The 21,773-nt window shown below is 46.7% G+C and overlaps 1 protein-coding gene across 1 annotated transcript in view; it reads right to left on the reverse strand.

Moving 5' to 3' along the window:
- Positions 1–21,773, reverse strand: part of parp1 (poly (ADP-ribose) polymerase 1) — a 70,025-nt gene that overhangs the window by 3,820 nt on the left and 44,432 nt on the right. The window contains exons 12-20 of the mRNA XM_080193026.1: positions 20,207–20,339; positions 17,304–17,499; positions 12,213–12,341; positions 9,145–9,228; positions 8,445–8,567; positions 6,522–6,650; positions 5,837–5,935; positions 4,778–4,930; positions 2,883–3,010 (exon numbers count right to left, since the gene is read on the reverse strand). Coding sequence (XP_080049152.1) covers positions 2,883–3,010; positions 4,778–4,930; positions 5,837–5,935; positions 6,522–6,650; positions 8,445–8,567; positions 9,145–9,228; positions 12,213–12,341; positions 17,304–17,499; positions 20,207–20,339 — 1,174 coding nt within the window. The remainder of the gene's footprint in view (positions 1–2,882; positions 3,011–4,777; positions 4,931–5,836; positions 5,936–6,521; positions 6,651–8,444; positions 8,568–9,144; positions 9,229–12,212; positions 12,342–17,303; positions 17,500–20,206; positions 20,340–21,773) is intronic.

Here is a 21,773-nt window from a genome sequence, read left to right on the forward strand (position 1 = left end):
TTGTCAAATAGGAGGCAGAGAGTGGGGGTCAACGGGTGCTATTCAGATTGGCGGATGGTGACTAGTGGAGTGCCCCAGGGGTCGGTGCTGGGACCTCAGCTTTTTACCATTTATATAGATGATCTGGAGGAGGGAACCGAGTGTAGGGTGTCGAAATTTGCTGATGACACCAAGATTGGGGGAACGGCAAATTGTGCGGAGGGTGTGGAGAGTCTGCAGAAGGATCTAGATAGGCTGGGCGAATGGGCCAGGAAATGGCAAATGGAATTTAATGTTGGCAAGTGTGAGGTGGTCCACTTTGGTAGGAATAATGGTAGGAAGGATTATTACTTACGTGGCGAAAAACTGCAGCAGGCAACGGTGCAGAGGGACCTCAGGGTCCTTGTGCATGAGTCGCAAAAACCCAGCTTGCAGGTGCAGCAGGTGGTCAGGAAGGCGAATGGGATGCTGGCCTTCATAGCGAGGGGGATTGAATATAAAAGTAGGGAGGTCTTGCTGCAGCTGTATAGGGCATTGGTGAGGCCGCAGCTGGAGTAGTGTGTGCAGTTTTGGGCGCCGTACTTACGCAAGGATATTTTGGCCTTGGAGGGAGTGCAGAGGAGGTTTACTAGGCTGATACCGGAGTTGAGGGGGTTGAGCTATGAGGAGAGGCTGAATAAACTAGGCTTGTACTCGTTAGAGTTTAGAAGAATGAGGGGAGATCTCATTGAGACGTGTAAGATGATGAATGGGATGGATAGGATAGAGGTGGAGAGACTCTTCCCGCTCAGAAAAGACAGTAGGACTAGGGGGCACAGCCTCAAGATAAAGGGGGGGCGGTTTAGAACAGAGTTGAGGAGGAACTTCTTCACTCAAAGGGTGGTGAATCTCTGGAATTCTCTGCCTGTTGAAGTGGTGGAGGCTGCCTCGCTAAATATTTTTAAGACGCAGGTTGATGGGTTTTTGATAAGAGAGGGGATTAAGGGTTATGGGGAGAGGGCGGGAAAGTGGAACTGAGTCACGACAGATCAGCCATGATCTTATTGAATGGCAGGGCAGGCTCAAAGGGCTAGATGGTCTACTCCTGCTCCTATTTCTTACGTTATGTTCTTAGATCTGGGCTCAGGTAAGTGAACGCAACCAAGGCTAGGGATTGAATCCAGGACCTTCCAAATCTGTAGAGCCAAGTGCTGGGGGTGGTTTACATCACCAAGCCATCAGTTCGAGGCATCGCAAGTCCACAATGATACATCAGACAGAATTAACTGGAACCAGATAGGTCAAATTACAAATACAGGCTGTATAATCCAGATTTGTATTCCCTCAAGATTTGCACTTAGTGGGTGATCTAATTGAGGTGTTAATCAGACAAAGTCAATATGGATTTACAGATCTATTGGAATTCTTTGAAGGTTGACCAAGGAGAATATGTGGATGTGTTTTATTTAGACTTTCAGGAGGCTTTTAACAAGATCTCACATAACAGACTATGTCAAGTTAAAGCACATGGGATTGCAAGTAATGTCTTGAGATGGATAGAAAGCTGGGTCCTTTTCTGATTGGCAGTCAGTGGCAAGTGGGGTTCTTCAGGGATCTGTGCTAGAACCCCAAATGTTCACATTACATATTAATGATTTGGAAGAGGGAACTAAATGTATTATTACCAGATTTGCAGAGGATACAACGTTGGGTGGGAGGGTAGGCTGTGAGGAGGATGAAGAGATGCTTCAGTGTGATTTGGACAGGCTGAGTGTGTGGGCATCTGCATGGCAGCTACAGTATTGTGTGGATAAATGTCAGGTTATCCACTTTGGTAGCAAAAATAGGAAAACAGATTATTACTTGAATGGGTGTAAATTGAGAGAGGTGGATACTCAGTGAAACTTTGGTGTCCTCGTGCATCAGTCACTTAATGTAAGCGCGCAGGTACAACAGGCAGTAAAAACAGCAAATGGAATGCGGGCCTTCATTGCGAGAGGATTTGAGTATCGGGATAGGGATGTTTTGCTGCAATTTTTACGGTGTTGGAGAGGCCACATCTGGAGCATTGTGTGCAATTTTGTTGGTCCTTATCTGAGGAAGGATATCCTTGCTATAGATGGAGTATAGCGTAGGTTTACCAGGCTGATTCCTGGGATGGCAGATCTTTCATATGAAGAGTCACAAAGTCAGTTAGGATTATATTCACTGGAGTTTAGAATTGTGAGAGGGGATCTCATAGAAACTTATAAAATTCTAACAGGGTTAGACAGGATAGATTCAGAAAAGATGTTCCCAATGGTTGGGCAGTACGGAATAGGGGTCCATAGCTTGAGGATAAGGGGTAAAACTTTTAGAACTGAGGCAAGGAGAAATTTCTTCATCCAGAGGGCGGTGAATGCGTAGAAATTACTACCACAAACAGTTGTTAACTTAGAGATAGCCCTTGGGGCTTCTATTAAAGGAGTTGATAGAGAAAAACTATTTCCACTGGTGGGAAGTCAAGGACAGAAGGTAATTAGAGCTAGAAATAGAAACAGAAAATGCTGGAAAAACTCTACAGGTCTGGCAGCATCTGTGGAGAGAGAAACCTTCAGCCCCGTATGATTTCTCTTCCAAGAAATTCAAGATTGGTGGCACAAAGGGCAGTAAAAATCTGGAACTCTCTCCTCCTCCAAAAACGCTGTTGAGGCTGGGCTTCAGTTGAAAATTTTGAAGTATTAGTGACGGTATTAAGGGTGATGGAACCATGACAGGTAACTGGAGTTAAGATGCAGATCAGCAATGAACTAATGGTAAAACAGGTTTGAGGGGCTGAGCGGTCTCCTCCACTTCCTAAATCAACTCACTTCTCTCACGAATTGCGAATTAATCTTCACAAACAGACACACATACAGACAATGAAAGTGGGATTTGCTACTCACATGTTCCCCAATGCTACTTCAGCCAGCAGAATTAATCCCACAGGTTCGGCCTGCGACGTGTGGCAGTAATTTGCGCTTTTGGAAACCATGTCGGCAAAATATACACCTTTACCGAACATGTAACCAGTCTGTTGGGAAGCAAAAGAATAATAAATGCCATGATGGGACATTCTCCTTCACACGCCCCTCATCCTTCGCTCTTCATCCATTACTGCCGCTGTCCCAAGAGGGAAGTGGGCCAACAGGAGGCAAAAACAGTCCGGTCAAGGACAGCAAACCATTGATTGCAGGGGGAAGCAGTTTGGAAATGGAGCACAGATATGTGGTACAGATCAGGAGCCAGGTCGAGGGTTTATATGGGGGTATATGTTATAAACCCATCAGTTGCAAGGCAACCAAGATATTGGTTTGCCTCAAGCAGTAGGATAGTGTGCATAGCAACAGACTGCATTTATATGGTGCCTTTAACAATGCAAAACACCAACAAGCTGCTTCAACAACTGGGGATCCAATATCCAAAGATGTGCAGGCTAGGTTGATTGGCATTCTAAATTGCCGTTAGTGCCTGGGATGCATAAATTAGAGGGATAAGTGGGTAAATATGCAGGGATATAGGGATAGGGCCTGGGTGGGATTGTGGTTGGTGCAGACTCGAAGGGCCGAATGGCCTCTTTCTGCACCGTAGGATTCTATGATTTCCAACAAGAGCATTAGCCAACACTGACCCAGCAATTAAATATTAGAATAGGTGATCACGATTTTAGTGGATTTTTAAGAGGCATCTAAAAGAAGCAAAAGAGGTTTATAGAAGCAATTCCAGAGGTTAGGGCATTGGCAAAGTAGAGGGCATGTAAGAGGCCTGAATTGGAAGAATTAAGTGATCTGCGAGGATTGTAAAGTTGGAAAAAATTACAGAGCTAGGGAATGGTGTTCCATGGAGGAATTTGAGCAGAAGGATGAGAATTTTAAAATGGAGGTGTTGACATACAGGGAGACAACGCCAAGTCAGCGAGCACAGGGGGGAGTGAGATGGATGAGACACTGATGTTACACTCCTGTCTGGAGCACTCTACACAGCCCCAGTCAACAGATCACTGTAAATGGTACTGCTGTCTTCCGGAAGTATAGAGCAAGAAACTTAAATAAAGCAGGGATATTAGGAACATACATATGGATTACAGCCCGACTGAATGCTTCATCTTAAAAGTTACACCAGTGACTTCAGCAAAATCCACAGGATAAAAAATCAACTTTACCAAACTTATGTAAAGATCGATCATGTTTCATTAAAAATAACAGGTGGCTAATTCAGCCTCAGGTTTGAGAGGTCTGTTGTTCAGCTGAAAATCCAGCTCCACTGGGATAGCTTTGGCTCCCTCTCAAACCAAGAGGTTGGGAGTTCATGTCCCACTCCAGAAACTTGTGCACAATCTCAACTAACACTCCCAGTGTAATAATGAGGGACAGCAGGTTAGAAAGGGTTCCTGTCAGGTGGATATTAAACATCCCAATGCACAGGTGGCCTTGGTCAATGTTCCTCCTTTAGTCCAGCTTTATTCCAAAACCAACCATGGAAAACAACTGTAATATACCTTGTTCGCTGTTTGTGGGATCAGACTGTGCACTGATTGGCCACCACATTAGCCTAACAAAACAAGAAGTGATCCTGTTAAAAGAATGCAGAGAAAAGCATGGGCTGAGCTCAGGCGACAACGAAGACAGTTCTTCACTTATTTCTCCTGTTCTTGGCTCCCACATGATGGGTGGCGACCCCTGCATCTTCCAACCCACCCGCTAAGTAATAACAATGAAAATAAAATTCAAGGGCCACGATTGGAGTAACTCCGTCAGTTGCTTCTCTGTTTAGACGCTCGGTCCCCACCTCCCTCACTCACCACGGGGGCCTCTGGCGGCGCAATGCGGAGACCCTGTGACAAGATGCCAGCAAAGTTGGTGATGCGAGACCCGTGCCAGAGCAGCTGCCGGTTATGAAGTTCGCTGAAGGGCCCAAAACGTTGTTCTTCCCCCTCACGCTTAATCTTAAATATCTACCGGAAAGGAAAAAGACTCCACAACGTGAAAACTAATCCATTCCAGATCTTTGTGCTACACACACACATCAAAGAGCAAAAACACATCATGCTGAATACAGGCAACAGGTGCACTGGCTATGTGGGAGGGGTGTACACATCAGCGCATGGCAAAAAGGAGGCAGTCTGCAGCCAAAGCTTATTCCCGTGTCCTTGTGTGAAGGTACTGAATCACAATGGATACTTTCCCGCAGCAGTCAACTGCTCACCCATGCTTTCCAAGGCCCTCCCAGAGTGAGTCAGCTATTCCACTGCAAAGGGGGTCAACAGCCAAGCCCAACAACACCCACTTCCACACTAGCTGCACCGCTGAGCTCCAGATCGGATCAAAACCCAGGATCCTCCTGGTTCGTGTAGCTCAGTATCCCACTGTCTGGGGCACTGACTCACCGAAACCAATCAGGGAGCTCCAGATTTTGTTTCAATGGGGAGTCACGGGGAGACGGATGTACATGGCAGAACTGATGTGAGGGGAAAGCAGAAACCAGCGCGATACAAAGACCTGGGCCTCATGGTCAACAAGGCTGCTGTCATCCGAGTTGCAGCAAGGAAGCACTAAAAGGAGATGAGCCGGGTTTGTGCTGAGGACAGGCCTGAGGTCCCCTCACTTGTTTAAATTAGTGTGAAGGAGGGCATTTAAGAAAATCTACTTCCTTTCTCTCCTGGAGAACAAAGCAAACTGGGGTTTTGGTGGGAGTGGGCAGATTAGGTCCCAATGTTGTAGGAAGTTTCTGAATATAACTGATGCAGGCCCCAGAGACAAACCTCCCATCAAAGGCCTGGGAAGGGGACAGTCACTATCCGTGACAACTCCCAACTGCTGTATCTGAGGTTAGGCTGTCTGTGAAGCGTTAATACACTCACCTCCATCACTTCGAGGTCATACTGGTTGTGTGTCGCAGCGTGTGTGTTTTTAACATAGTCTCTTATTATCTTGGCTTCATCTGTTTGCTTGTCCAGAACCTAAAACAAAGAGTTTACAGAATACAGAAAACAGTTAAGAGACAATCACAAATGGAGCAATGTCGATATTAACTCTTGGATGGCTGACTGGGACATGATGGAGAGATTGCGGGTGGGGGGAAAGGTGATCACACTGTTATGGAAGTGTTAAATAAAATCAGGAAGTTACACTATTTCAGAGGTTCATCCAATGCCAGAGCCATGGCCAGCAACTGCTGAGGTCCAAACCAGATCAAAGCCTGGGATCCTCCAGGTCTGTGTAGCTCAGTCTCCCATTTCCCCAAACTGCTATTTCCTCTCTCTAATATACAGACTGTTGGTGGTGGTATGGCCCACCTTTATATCCCAGCATAAGGGTTAATCCTCACATTGCCAATGTCTGCAGAGTGGAGGAGCATCAAAATTCAGCCAGATCCAAACCTTCACAATCTTTCTACCCAGAATCCAGGGACACAGATCCACTGTGGTAACTTGTGGAAGCTCAGAACACGCACTGTGCATGGTTCAGCCAGTGACCGAGTGATTCAGGAGGCTGCTGGGAAAGGTACAGGGATTTGGCTTAAAAGGAGGGGGTTACACCAGTCACCTTGATGTCTGTGTGCAGCTTCTCATAATTGACATCGATTGGATTCTTGGCGTCATCTTCCTTGCCACCTTTGAGGAGACTGTAGGCAACCTCAATATCCAGTAGGCTGTCCAACATCTGCACTTTGACCTGGTGAGCAAAGGAAGGAACAGCAAGGTCAGGGGAGCTCCAAATGACAAGTCAGAGAGAGAGAAAAATAGCGGCTTATTCAAACTTCTATAGTTTCACAACCAAAGCTCATTCTGTGGCCATTCTAGATCTGGATGTTCAGTGCAGGGTAATGAATGTAAAGCTGCCAAGTCTAACTTAGTCAATCTCATTTCCATCCCAACCAAAACAATTAAATTAAATCCAGATTGAAACTGTATGGCCCAGAATAAACAGTGCAATTAGTTATTGAACAATAAATGAAATGGAGGTACAGGAGTATCTTGAACATTATATTTCACTCTGCGATTATACAGCAACCAAGTACAAACCTGGTCTCTATTCTGAAATCTGTTCTGAATATTTCATATGATACAATGATAGAAAGAAGCCCATCAGGGTCATAACAATTCTCTGGAAATGTGCATATGTAGCACCCACTTTAGGCACCAGAGCACAGGTCCCAAGGGTGGGAAAGCTTTGTGTAATGTCCATCTTAGTTTAGAAGTAAATGACTGGCTCTAGGTATTAAACATGGGAAAATATACTGACGTCTGCGATGCCACAAATCTACAGAACCGGTCTCCTTGGAAATGGCTGCCCTTTCACTCCTGGAGTTAATCCAGCACCCAGACATGATAACAAGCTGCTCTCTCAGATAGTCCAGTTTGATTTGTGCTCATGGTTGTCTAACAAGTGTAGCTGCAAAGTAAAGGACAATGGATGACTGCCCTGTATCTCAGTAATAAGCGATCAATCACAGGCCTTAAGGAGATCATGAGGATGTGTATTGAAGTGTCAATTTCTGACGAGGCTGGCATTTAAGGGACAAGGACAAGGACATGAAGGGAGGGCCAGGAGAGGACTCTATTCCTGATTGTGACATGCAGCAAAATTAGATAACACAGGAGCAAGACTAGAAATTCCTGCCTGAGGTCAACAGATATTTCCGTTGTCTGCCCCTCACCCGCTCCAATTCCGTGCCGGGCAAGGTGGTAGAATTCTAGTGGCATTGTTCTTGTATGAAGTCTGTGATGTAGGCACACACAGCAGCACACCCTTCGTTATTCTCAAGAGCATTCACAAGTTGGGGAAAATCTCCCATAGCTGCTTACCTTACCCAACAGTAAAATACTCCAAATGTATCACAGAATTAGCCAGCACGGAGGAGGCCATTCAGCTTGTCATTTTAAAAATATTTCATGGGGTGTGGCATTACCAGCAGTTATTGCCCATTCATAGTTGCCCTTGGTGTAGGTACATCCACCATGCTGTTCGGGGGGAAATTCCAGGATTTTGACCCAATGACAGAGAAGGAACAGCGATATATTTCCAAGTCGGGATTGTAAGTGACTTGGAGAGGAATCTCCACGTGGTGGTGTTCCCAGATATCTGCTGTCTTTATCTTTCATGACTGAGCGAGCTCTTGGACAGAGCTATTCCATTAGTCCCACTCCTGTGCTCTTTCTCATTAGCTCTCTATCCAATTCTCTTCCAGGATATCAGGAATAGGAGTAGGATTAGGCCTTTCAATCTCACAAGCCTACCATGTGACAGAATGGCTGATCTCCCTGGTCTGTTTCCACCACCCAATTCACAATCGCGCTGCATGAAAATATTGCTCGTCTGACTCTTTATCCCAATTATCTTTAATTTACATCCTCTAGTTACCGGCTCTCTTTTCTAGGGCAAACAATTCCTCCCCATCTGCTCCAATCAAAACTCCTCACCATTTTGAAAATAACTCGTACTCAATGTAATTATCACCCCAGTCACCTGGATATACTCTTCATTGTTCAAGAGAGGTGGTTTCTTCATTCCAAAGTCATGTGGTATGAGCGTGTAGAAGCGATTGGAGAGGTCCAGTATCTGTGATTCTGTCCCATTGTTTGCGACAACCTTAACACAGCAAAACAACAGACATTTACCAGCTCCTACAGTGATTCATCTCTCCCAATATGCAGTCACGTTTTTTGGAAAAGGAATCAACTTCCATTTTTTTTACATTTCCTTTGCTCTGGGGGCTTGTGGGTGAGTCTCAGATTTATTGCCCCCTTTCCTGGTCATCCCGAGGAGATGGTGGGCTTTCTCAGCTGGTTGTGGTCTTTGCGGTGTCGGTGCACTCACAGCGGGTTTCAGGAGGGTGATAATCAGTTCCCCTTGTGGCCTTGTTCTTTGATGGAGCTATCTAGCTGGGGAGTGAATTCATTTTGCAGTGTGCACTGAGTCAGACAGACTGGAGGGAAGCAGTGCCCAATGCACTACTGGCATATACTATACACAATGTATACCATACATGTATTGCACAGAGATGTTTTGACTCTGCCACCAGTCCACCATCAGGTTTTTTTTGCCTGGAAAGGGGGGAGGGATCCACAATTCACCACAGTGGGATTTGAATTCACAGCCTCTGAGCATTGCTATTGCATTCCCCCAACCATGAGGCCACCGTAAGGAGAGGGAACTGCAACCCTACCTGCTGAACCTCACTGAGGATGGCATATGCACTCTGGATCTGCCTCTTGCTCAGTTTGCCCAGGGGCATCTTCTGAAGATCGATCTGTTGGGAAAGAAACATTGCAATCAATGGTGTAGGAAGATAAGAACTACAGTCTTTCCACCACAGCCAGATACATATAGAAAATGTTATTTGGAAACAGAAGTGTATATACTTCAGGCATCATGAAAGAAAGTCCATCATTTGGAATCTGCAATGCAAATTGTCCAAAAAAAAGTATTCTCTCCATAAATGCTGCCTGACCTTCTGAGTTTTTCCAGCATTTTTGTTTTTAATCAAGGAAAATATTTGTTGATTATCTTTGAACCCTGTCCACCTCTAATTAACCCAAGTATCAGTCAACAAGCAATCAGCCCGAGTAACCCAGGAAGTTGCACAGCAGAATAATACCCAATCCTAGGAGATCTCCAGTGGTGTTGCTCCCTTCACTGTGACAGGATACAACAGGAGCCACAGCACCACCCTGGACTGCATAAATACATTGACCAGGGTCTGTTTACATAGGTAAACTGCATCTTAAATGCACGCAGTCGGTTTCAACATGAAATGTTGATATCAAAGTGTGCAAAAATTGTGACAAACAGCATGTAAAGTTTGTGGACAGGAAATACATGCCTTCAGAGTTTTTAAGCCAGGTATCTATGGTAGGATACAGTAGTCTTTTTTGAAACAATCCCTCCACTTAACCTAGTGTGAGGGACTGTTTCAACAGGGAAAAGGTGCTAATATTTCCAAAGTGAGGCCAACCAGACAGCTCATTCAAAGAGCTGACACAGGCATGAATAGTCTCCTATGTTGCAAAATTCCCAAATTAAAAGAAAATGGAGGTGTACAGGCCCGAATAATCAAGGAAAATATTCACTGCTTATTTTTGAATCCTGTCCTGAAAGGTAGACAAGTCCCCAGGGCCTGATGGGATATACCCCAAAGTACTGAGAGAGGCAAGGGAGGAAATTGCTGGAGCCTTGAGAGGAATCTTTGTATCCTCACTGGCTAAGGGGAGGTCACAGTAAGAAGTTTCACAACACCAGGTTAAAGTCCAACAGGTTTATTTGATCATAAACGCACAAGCTTTCAGGGTTTGCCCTTTCGTCAGGTGAGTAGAGAATTCTGGTCTCTCTCCACTCACCTGACGAAGGGGCAAACCCTGAAAGCTTGTGGGTTTACGATCAAATAAACCTGTTGGACTTTAACCTGGTGTTGAGAGACTTCTTACTGTGTTTACTCCAGTCCAACGCCGGCATCTCCACATTATGACGACCATCATACAGAGGAGGTCCCAGAGGATTGGAGAATAGCCAATGTAGCAAGAATAATCCAGGTAATTACAGGCGATGAATTTTACATCAGTGGTAGGGAAATTATTAGAGAGGATTCTTCCAGACAAGATTTACTCCCACTTGGAAATAAGTGGACATACCAGCGAGAGGCAACATGGTTTTATGAAGGGGAGATCATGTCTCACGAACTTGATCAAGTTTTTCGAGGAAGTGACGAAGATGATTGATGAGGGTAGGACAGAGGATGTTGTCTACCTGGATTTCAGTAAGGCCTTTGACAAGGTGCCTCATAGCAGGCTGGTGCAGGACGTGAAGTTGCATAGGATCAGTGACGTGCTGGCAAGATGGATTATAGAACTGGCTCGATCATAGAAGATTTGATTTGATGTAACAAAGGGTAGCAGTGGAAGGGTATGTTTCTGAATGGAAGGCTGTAACAAGTGGTGCTCTTCAGGGATTAGTGCTGGGACCTTTGCTGTTACGATTTGGAGGAAAATGCAACTGATTCAATTAGTAAGTTTGCGGATGACACAAAGATTGGTGGATTTGCAGATAGCGAAGAGGACCATCAGAAGATACAGCAGGATATAGATCCGTTTGAGGCTTGGGCGGAGAGATGGCAAGTGGAGTTTAATCCGGATAAATGTGAGGTAATGCATTTTGGAAGGTCTAATACAGATTGGAAATATACAGTAAATGGCAGAACCCTTCAGAGTATTGATAGGCAGAGGAATCTGGGCATATAGGTACACAGGTCGCTGAAAGTGGGGAAGGTAGACAAGAAGGCATACGGCATGCTTGCCTTCATCAGCCAGGGCATTGAGTTTAAAAATTGGCAAGTCATGTTTCAGCTTTATAGAACCTTAGTTAGACCACACTTGGAATCTAGTGTTCAATTCTGGTCGCTTCACTACCAGAAGAAAATGGAGCCTTTGGAGAGGGTAAAAAAAAGATTTACTAGGCTGTTGCCTGGCATAGAGGGCATTAGCTATGAGGAGAGTTTGTAGAAACTTGGTTTGTTCTCACTGGAACGACAGGGGTTGAGGGGACCTGATAGAAGTCTACAAGATTATGAGGGGCATGGACAGAGTAGATAGTCAGAAGCTTTTTCCCAGGGTGCAACAGTCAATTGCCAGGGGGCATAGGATTAAAGTGCGAGGGGCAAGGTTTAAAGGAGATGTACAAGGTAAGTTTTTTTTTACACAGAGGTTGGCGGGTGTCTGGAACTTGCTGCCAGGGGAGGTAGTGGAAGCAGATACGATAGTGAGTGTTAAGGGGCATCTGGACAAATGATTGGGAATAGAGGAATACAGTTCCCAGAAAGGTAGGGGGTTTTAGTTCAGTTAGGCAGCATGGTCGGTGCAGGCTTGGAGGGCCGAAGGGCCTGTTATTGTGCTGCAATTTTCTTTGTTTTTTTTCCTCTAATTAACCCAAGTATCAGCCAACAAGCAATTAGTCTGAGTTACTCAGGAAGGTACAATTACACCCCGCAGAAATACACAGTTGCACAGCAGAATAATACCCAATCCCAGGAGATCTCCAGTGGCGTTGCTCCCTCAACTGTGAGAGGATAGAACGGGAGCTACAGCACAACCCTGGTCGCAGCCAGTGAATACACTTCCTGAATAAACACTAATTTTTATTAATTTATCAAAGGATCTAGCTTCCCCAATACACCAGCTGAACACATCCTATTCGCTAAAGAATGTGACAGGTCGTGGCTCAATACACACACAATCCTCATACCTCAAATTCCACCATGGCTTTCTTCATACTCTCTACATCGAAGATTGTCTTGATGAGGTCCTGCACAGCCTTATCTAGCTTGGACTTGGTACTGGAATTTGCAGTTAGCTTCTTCACAGCTTCTTCATCCTGTGGGCAGAGGGATTGAGAAACATCAGTTACTGAAGGTACAATACCAGTGGAGTGACATCCCAGAGACTGGGGGGTGGAGGGTTACGTTTAGCATCGGAGTAATTTAATAATGTTGTTTTCACAGGATGCGGGTGTCACTGGCTGGCCGGCATTTATTACTTATCCCTAATTGCCATGGAGAAGGTGGTGGTTCGTTGCCTTCTTGAACTGCCGCCAACTGTGGCAGTTGTGTGTGTGTATGTGGGGGTTCCAGAATTTTGACCCAGTGACAGCGAAGGAATGGCAATATATTTTCAACTCAGCATGATGTGTGCGCATGTATGTGTGTGCGTGTGGTGGGGTGGGAAAGAGAGAGAGAGCTACCAGATGGTGGTGTTCCCATGGGTTTGCTGCCTTTGTCCTTCTAGGTGATAGTGTTCAGGGGTTTGGAAGGTGCTGTCTAAGGAGCCTTGGGAAGATTCCTACAGTACATCTTGTAAAAGGTACTGGGGGGAGTGGTGGAGAGAGTGAATGCTTGTGGAAAGGGTAGCAGTCAAACGGGCTACTTTGTCCTGTTGCTCGAGTGTTGTTGGAGCTGCACCCATCCAGGCAAGTGGGGAATGTTCCATCACACTCCTGGCTTGTGGCTTGTTGATGGTGGACAGGCTTTGGGGAGTCAGGAAGTGAGTTACTCATCGCAGAATTCCTAGTCTTTGACCTGGTCCAGTAGCGACAGTTTTGTGGAACTGAGCCACGACAGATCAGCCATGATCTTATTGAATGGCGGGGCAGGCTCGAAGGGCCAGATGGCCTACTCCTGCTCCTATTATGTTCTTATGTGGCAATATGAATGTAATGGGGCAAGTTGAAGACGCTGCTTAACAAAGAAAGCAAATAGAATCATAGACTTTGTTAGTAGATGTAAAGAGCACAAAAGCAAGACATCAACTGAGTGTTGTATTCATTGACCTGAAACAGAGTAAATGTTTTAGTTCAGTGAACTTTCACTATAACTGCCTGATGTGCTGAGTATTTCCAGAATTTACCATGCATCATTATAAAACTTTGCTTTTGTAATGTGTTGAATTCTTAGTCCCACAGGTTTGGAAGCAGCTCAAGGCTTTGGACAGGGCGAAGAGGAGGTCTAACAGATGGGTGCTGGAGAAAAAGCTGCTTCTGGTCTCCGTAGAGCAGAGGAGATTTGATAGAGGTGCTGTAAAATCATCAAGCGTTTGGACAAGGTAAATAAGTGGCAGGACAATCACTAAAGAGAGGAACACGGGTTAAAGGCAAAAGAGCCAGAAGATAAGTTTTTTTTAAACGCAGAGAGTTGTGACCTGGCGGGCATGCAAAGCCAGTGAGGTTGACAGACACGGTGTGAATAAAAATTTTTGATTGGCATTCGGCACGTTTGGTTTTATTGGTCAGAACATTGAGTCCAAGAGTTGGGACATCTTGTTGAAGTTGCACAAGACATTGGTATGGCCACACTTGGATACTGTGTAGTTCTGGTCACCCTATTATAGAAAGATAACTAGAAAGAGCGCAGAAAAGATTTACTAGGATGCTACCGGGACTTGAGGAGAGAACATAAGAACATAAGAAATAGGAGAAGGAGTAGGCCATCTGGCCCTTCGAGCCTGCCCCGCCATTCAATAAGATCATGGCTGATCTGTCGTGGCTCAGTTCCACTTTCCCGCCCTCTCCCCATAACCCTTAATCCCCTCTCTTATCAAAAACCCATCAACCCGCGTCTTAAAAATATTTAGCGAGGCAGCCTCCACCACTTCAACGGGCAGAGAATTCCAGAGATTCACCACCCTTTGAGTGAAGAAGTTCCTCCTCAACTCCGTTCTAAACCGGCCCCCCTTTATCTTGAGGCTGTGCCCCCTAGTCCTACTATCCTTTCTGAGCAGGAAGAGTCTCTCCACCTCTATCCTATCCATCCCATTCATCATCTTATACGTCTCAATGAGATCTCCCCTCATTCTTCTAAACTCTAACGAGTACAAGCCTAGCTTATTCAGCCTCTCCTCATAGCTCAACCCCCTCAACTCCGGTATCAGCCTAGTAAACCTCCTCTGCACTCCCTCCAAGGCCAAAATATCTTTGCGCAGGTGCGGCACCCAAAACTGCACACAGTACTCCAGCTGTGGCCTCACCAATGCCCTATACAGCTGCAGCAAGACCTCCCTACTTTTATATTCAATCCCCCTCGCTATGAAGGCCAGCATCCCATTCGCCTTCCTGACCACCTGCTGCACCTGCAAGCTGGGTTTTTGCGACTCATGCACAAGGACCCCGAGGTCCCTCTGCACCGTTGCCTGCTGCAGTTTTTCGCCACGTAAGTAATAATCCTTCCTACCATTCTTCCTACCAAAGTGGACCACCTCACACTTGCCAACATTAAATTCCATTTGCCATTTCCTGGCCCATTCGCCCAGCCTATCTAGATCCTTCTGCAGACTCTCCACACTCTCCGCACAATTTGCCGTTCCCCCAATCTTGGTGTCATCAGCAAATTTCGACACCCTACACTCGGTTCCCTCCTCCAGATCATCTATATAAATGGTAAAAAGCTGAGGCCCCAGCACTGACCCCTGGGGCACTCCACTAGTCACCATCCGCCAATCCGAATAGCACCCGTTGACCCCCACTCTCTGCCTCCTATTTGACAACCAATCCTCTATCCATGCTAACACCCTACCCCCAACTCCATGTCCCCTGACCTTCTGCAACAACCTCTTATGAGGTACTTTGTCAAACGCCTTCTGAAAATCCAGAAAGACCACATCCACCGGCTCTCCTCTATCCACTGCCCTAGACACATCCTCATAGAACTCCAGTAAATTTGTCAGACATGACTTCCCTTTAATGAAACCGTGCTGCGTCTGCTCTATCAAGCAATTCCCTTCAAGATGCCTCGCAATTTCCTCCTTAATGACGGATTCTAACATTTTAACTACCACAGACGTTAAACTAACCGGCCTATAATTCCCCGCCTTTTGCCTGGCACCCTTCTTAAACAACGGCGTAACATTAGCCGTTTTCCAATCTTCCGGCACTTCCCCGGAATGGCTGGACTGGGACTTTCTTCTCTGGCGTGTAGGAGGCTGAGGGGTGATCTTATAGAGGTCTATAAAATAATAAGTGGCATAGATCAGCGAGATAATTAGTAGCTTTTCCAACAGGTAGGGCAGTCTAATACAAGGGGGCATAGGTTTAAAGCGAGAAGGGAGAGATACAAAAGGGTCCAGAGGGCGATTTTTCCACACAGAGGGTGGTAAATGTCTGGAACAAGCTGTCAGTGGTAGTAGTAGAGGTGGGTACAAGTTTGTCTTTTAAAAACCATTTAAACAGTTACATGGGTACGATGGATATAGAGGGATATGGGCAAAACGCTGGCAATTGGGACTAGCTTAATGGTTTAAAAAAAAAAGGGCAGCAGGGACAAGTTGTACTGAAGGGCCTGTTTCCATGCTGTAAACCTCCATGACTCAACGGCAACAGAATCAATGGGATAGAGCCTGACCAATGAGGAAAAAGCAGGGAGGTGGGACTGATTGGACAGATCTTTCAAAGGGGCCAGTACAGGTATGATTGGCTGAACAACCCATCTCAATGAACTAATCAATGAATGACAATGTGAATTAATAACAGCTGCAGGAACATTCTGATTGCTTGCTGCACAATCCATCTTGGATTGGCAAATACCTAGCACAGTATTAGAAAGATAATGGGCTTGATGAATAACCACTGCAATCTATTTCTGCTTATGGATCATCTTTGGGATAGGTGGGCGGGTAGGTGGGTCCAGGTATTCTTGGGGGGAGGGGGTGTCCAAGGTGTGCGTATGTGGGGGACAGGATGGTCCAGGGTGTCAGGGGAAGGGGGGGTGGTCCAGGGTTGGTGAGGGTGGATGGTCCAGGGTTGGTGAGGGTGGATGGTCCAGGGTTGGTGAGGGTGGATGGTCCAGGGTTGGTGAGGGTGGATGGTCCAGGGTTGGTGAGGGTGGATGGTCCAGGGTTGGTGAGGGTGGATGGTCCAGGGTTGGTGAGGGTGGATGGTCCAGGGTTGGTGAGGGTGGATGGTCCAGGGTTGGTGAGGGTGGATGGTCCAGGGTTGGTGAGGGTGGATGGTCCAGGGTTGGTGAGGGTGGATGGTCCAGGGTTGGTGAGGGTGGATGGTCCAGGGTTGGTGAGGGTGGATGGTCCAGGGTTGGTGAGGGTGGATGGTCCAGGGTTGGTGAGGGTGGATGGTCCAGGGTTGGTGAGGGTGGATGGTCCAGGGTTGGTGAGGGTGGATGGTCCAGGGTTGGTGAGGGTGGATGGTCCAGGGTTGGTGAGGGTGGATGGTCCAGGGTTGGTGAGGGTGGATGGTCCAGGGTTGGTGAGGGTGGATGGTCCAGGGTTGGTGAGGGTGGATGGTCCAGGGTTGGTGAGGGTGGATGGTCCAGGGTTGGTGAGGGTGGATGGTCCAGGGTTGGTGAGGGTGGATGGTCCAGGGTTGGTGAGGGTGGATGGTCCAGGGTTGGTGAGGGTGGATGGTCCAGGGTTGGTGAGGGTGGATGGTCCAGGGTTGGTGAGGGTGGATGGTCCAGGGTTGGTGAGGGTGGATGGTCCAGGGTTGGTGAGGGTGGATGGTCCAGGGTTGGTGAGGGTGGATGGTCCAGGGTTGGTGAGGGTGGATGGTCCAGGGTTGGTGAGGGTGGATGGTCCAGGGTTGGTGAGGGTGGATGGTCCAGGGTTGGTGAGGGTGGATGGTCCAGGGTTGGTGAGGGTGGATGGTCCAGGGTTGGTGAGGGTGGATGGTCCAGGGTTGGTGAGGGTGGATGGTCCAGGGTTGGTGAGGGTGGATGGTCCAGGGTTGGTGAGGGTGGATGGTCCAGGGTTGGTGAGGGTGGATGGTCCAGGGTTGGTGAGGGTGGATGGTCCAGGGTGTGGGTGCCAGGGATGGTCCAGGGTGAGGAACAGAACCCACCTGGCCATAGTCGATCTCCAGGGGATAAAATCTGTTGGGGTATTTAGTGAAGTTCTTGGAATGCCAGGCATTGCCTGTCTTTTCCTCGTAAAGCCCCAGGAAATGGTCGATCGCTTCCTCTTTGGATGACATCTTCTCCAGTTTGTTGCCACCAATGGTGGTCCCCACGCGGCCCCAGGACCTGAAGACCCAGTACCTGTGGGAGAGGAGCCAAGCTTCAAGTCAGAGCACCGGACTTAATACAATAATCACCCACGACTCCGAAATTCCTGGCCCACTGCCTTGTTGCCTGGAATCGACTCCCGTTCCCCACGCACTCAAGGCATGCTCGGACAGGTTAGTCGCTAGACAGGGATGAAGCCATGACGCCAAGTGCCCTGTCCCACCGAACTGAATGCAGGCAGGGTCATAATCTGCCTCACGGTCAAACAGCCTGGTGTGAAGACTGGTTGGTACAGCAGCCATCAAAAATCGTCGCACCAAGCTCCTGAGGAAAAGGAACAGAACCAAACAGTGAAGATAAGCCCCAAGGTCACTGCCCCTAGACTAGACCTCCAGCTTCATTTCTGCAGCCTTCTCCTCTGGGATTTCAGAGTGGGGGCGGGGATGTTGGATTCGGGATCTTTCTGATTGACCATCTGAGCTACTTGCTGATCCAGGACTGAAGATGGATTTTCCCACTTGCACACCAGGTTATTTCCAGAAATATACAGAAACAAGCTACCCAACCAAATAAATCGCCATCACGTCTATACTCTATGCAGGGAGGTAGTGAGGGCAGGAGAGCACGTGCGCAAGTGGGGGTGGGGTACATAAAGGGAGACAGAGGGAGAGGGAGAACAGGAATAGAAAGAAGGAGATAGAGAGTGAGGGGCTGAGACAAGGAGAGTGATAAACTAGAAAGCAGGATAGAGGTTATTGAGAGGAAACAAAGAGTAGGAATTAATGGCTACTTTTAAAATTGGCAGACAGTAACTCGTGGGGTGTCACAGGGATCAGTGCTGGGGCCCCAGCTATTTACAATATATATTAATGATTTGGATGAGGGAACAAAATGTAACGTCTGAAAGTTTGCAGGTGATACCAAGTTGGGTGGGAAGGTGAACTGTGACAAGGATGCAGAGATCCTTCAGAATGATCTGGACAGATTGGGGTGAGTGGTCAAATCAATGGCAGATGCAGCATAATTTGGATAAGTACGAGGTTATTCACTTTGGAAGCAAACGCAAGATGACAGATTACTACCTGGGAGAGGGGAGTGTGCAGTGGGACCTGGGTATCCTTGTGCACCAGTCACTGAAGGTAAGCATGCAAGTGCAGCAGGCGGTAAAGAAGTCAAATGGCATGTTGGCCTTTATTGCGAGAGGTTGCGAGTACAGGAGCAGGGATGCGTTGTTGCAATTTACAGGACCTTGGTGAAACCACATCTAGAGTATTGTGTGTAGTTTTGGTCTCCTTTTCTGAAGAAGGACGTTCTTGCTCTCGAGGGAGTGCAGCGAAGGTTTACCTGGCTGATTCCGGGGATGGCGGGACTGATGTACAAGGAGAGATTGACTAGGTTAGGATTGTTTTTGCTGGAGTTCAGCCGAATGAGAGGGGATCTCATTGAGACTAATAAAATTCTAACAGGACTGGACAGGGTAAATGCAGGGAGGATGTTCCCGATGGTGGGGGAATCCAGAACTAGGGGTCACAGTCTGAGAATTTAGGGTAGATCATTTAGAACGGAGGTGAGGAGACATTTCTTTACTCAGAGTGGTGAGCCTGTGGAATTCATTACCACAGGAAATTGTTGATGCCAAAACATTGATTGTATTCAAGAAGCGGCTGGATATAGCACTTGGGGCAAATGGGATCAAAGGTTATGGGGAAAAAGCAGGACTAGGCTATTGAATTGGATGATCAGCCATGATTATAATGAATGTCGAAACAAGCTTGAAGGGCCAAATGGCCTCCTCACGCTCCTATCTTATGTTTCTATGAATGGCACAACAGGGAAGCAGTGGCATAATGGTACTGTCCAGGACCAGTAGTCCACAGACCCAGTGCAATGCTCTAGGGACCTGGGTTCAAATCCCTCCATGGCAGATGTTGAAAATTTGAATTCAATAAAAATCCGCAATTAAAAAGTCTTCGTGACAATGGCTTAGTGGTACAATCACAAGGCTACTAATCAGAAACTCAACTAATATGCTGGGGACCAGGTTTTCAAATCCCATCACAGCAGATGGTGAAATTTGAATTCAATTTAAAAAATCTGCAACTAAGAATTTACTGACGACCATGAAATATTGTCGATTGTCCAAAAAACCCATCTGGACACTAATACCCTATAGGGAAGGAAATCTGCCGTCCTTACCCTGTCTGGCCTATTCCAGAGCCACAGCAATGTAGTTCACTCTTAACTGCCCCCTGAAATGGCCAAGCAAGCCACTCAATTTAAGGGCGATGGGTAATAAATGCTGGCCCAGTCAGTGACGGCCGCGTTCCTTGAACAAATTAAATAATAAGGCACGAGGGGCTGAATGGTCTACCTCTGCTCCTAGTTATGAGAGAGAGACAGAGGGAGTGAGAAGGAACAAAATATCCCTCTTCACCCTCCCCACATCCCTAAATACAGGGGAAAATGGGATGACAAAGCAGCCACCAAGGTTTTTTCTTGTACCGGTGAATCTCAATCCAGAATGCCCGTTAGACCAGGATCCTTGTCAATGAACACGATAAACTTGTCTTAAATGTCTCAAATCGGTATTGATACGCTGTACAGTTCATCAATAAAGACCTGGATTCAATTCCTCCCCATTCTCTAACATAGTTAGGCCAGCAGGAATGATCCCAGTGACTCCCAACAGTTGGAGGTTCCATCTGCGCAAGGCAGAGTCTACACTGAACCCAGCACCAACCTCCGTTTGTTGTCATCCTCCAGCAGCTGCAGCTTGTAGTAGGAGTTTGAACCACGGGAGATATCGACCAATCCCAGCGTGGCGCTCAGAATCTTGCCGCCTTGCTCAAAGACATGAGCCGAATCCTCCAACCCTGGAAACGAATAAACAAGAGTATGGGGTTGCCCAATTCACAACTCAACTCATCCCTCCCCTGCACCCACTGACTCTCTCACTCCAAACCTGCTTTCATTCCTAACGTTCCTGAGATGCCACGCCAAGCAACCTTGGTTCTTCACTAACCCCTAATTTCAGCTCACCTTAAACCTTCAGTGATGGTTTAGTGAGATCTTCCTAATTGACCATCCAGAGCTACTCACTGATCCAGGAGTGAAGATGGGTTTTCCCATTTGGAGGCTCTCACTCGCACACCAGGGAGAGTTAATTGTAGAAATACATAGAAACAAACCACCCATCCAAGTAAATCACCATCACGTCTATACTCTATGTGAGGCTGTTAGTGAGGAAGTGCAAGTGCATGATGATCGCATGTGAACAGGCAGGGACTCGCGCGCAAACAGGGGCGGAGGGTGCACTCACCTGCGCGAGTGGGGGCTTGCCTCCGAGTCAGAGGTTGCGGGTTGAAGTCCCAGTCTGGAGACCTCAGCACAAAAATCAAGGCTGACAACTTCAGTGCAGCATTGAGGGAGTGCTGCTGTGCCAGAAATATTCTCGTATAGGAGGGATGTTAAACTGAGGCCTCCCCCTATCTGCCCCCTCAGGTGAACGTAAACGATGCCCCACGGTCACTATTTAAGACAGCCCCCTGATGAGTTTCGAGACTGGTAGTGCTATTTCACTGCATCCAATTTATGTCTTGCAGCCACAAAGAAAAATCCCTTGAAAGTTTTCCAATGAGAAAGTATGCAAAATAATTTGAAGTTGAACCATTTTTCTTTACATTAAAAAAAAGTACCGCTTAAAATGTCTTGTCGTCTCCAGGATTAATCACGCTTCAGATTATTCAGGAAGGGTGGTTGAAGTACCTCTTTCCAGAAAAGTTTTAAATGCTTATTTTCTTCACAGAACCACATTTTAGCCATTCATGGTTAAGGCTAATTAAACAGATGGACATGTGCATAGCTTTATTGGATGTGAAACAGGGGCTCGGGATGAAACCCTGTGACAAAAGAAACAATAATCTAAGGTGGCTTCATCGGTCCTTTAGAGATGAACCAACTTTGGTAAGCACTGACTTAACAAAAGGTGGGTTTGCCCACCTCTTCCATGTAAAAATTGACTTCCTCCCCCATAACTCCCTTCATTCCTGACCAAAGTGCCGGAAGATTGGAAATTATTTCACCAACTTCCCCCTTTAACTGTAGCCATTCCCAATTTTTTTGTTTCAATTATTTTGAAAGTCTTTTTTAATTAATGGTCATATGTACTGTACTGTGTATAGTTCTGGTCACCCTATTATAGAAAGGATATTATTAAACTAGAAAGAGTGCAGAAAAGGTTTACTAGGATGCTACCGGGATTTGATGGTTTGAGTTAAAGGTGAGGCTGGATAGACTGGGACTTTTTC

The sequence above is a fragment of the Carcharhinus amblyrhynchos genome, chromosome 7, assembly GCF_965287045.1.
Source record: "Carcharhinus amblyrhynchos chromosome 7, sCarAmb.v2.hapA, whole genome shotgun sequence".
In the NCBI taxonomy this organism is placed as follows: Eukaryota; Metazoa; Chordata; class Chondrichthyes; order Carcharhiniformes; family Carcharhinidae; genus Carcharhinus; species Carcharhinus amblyrhynchos.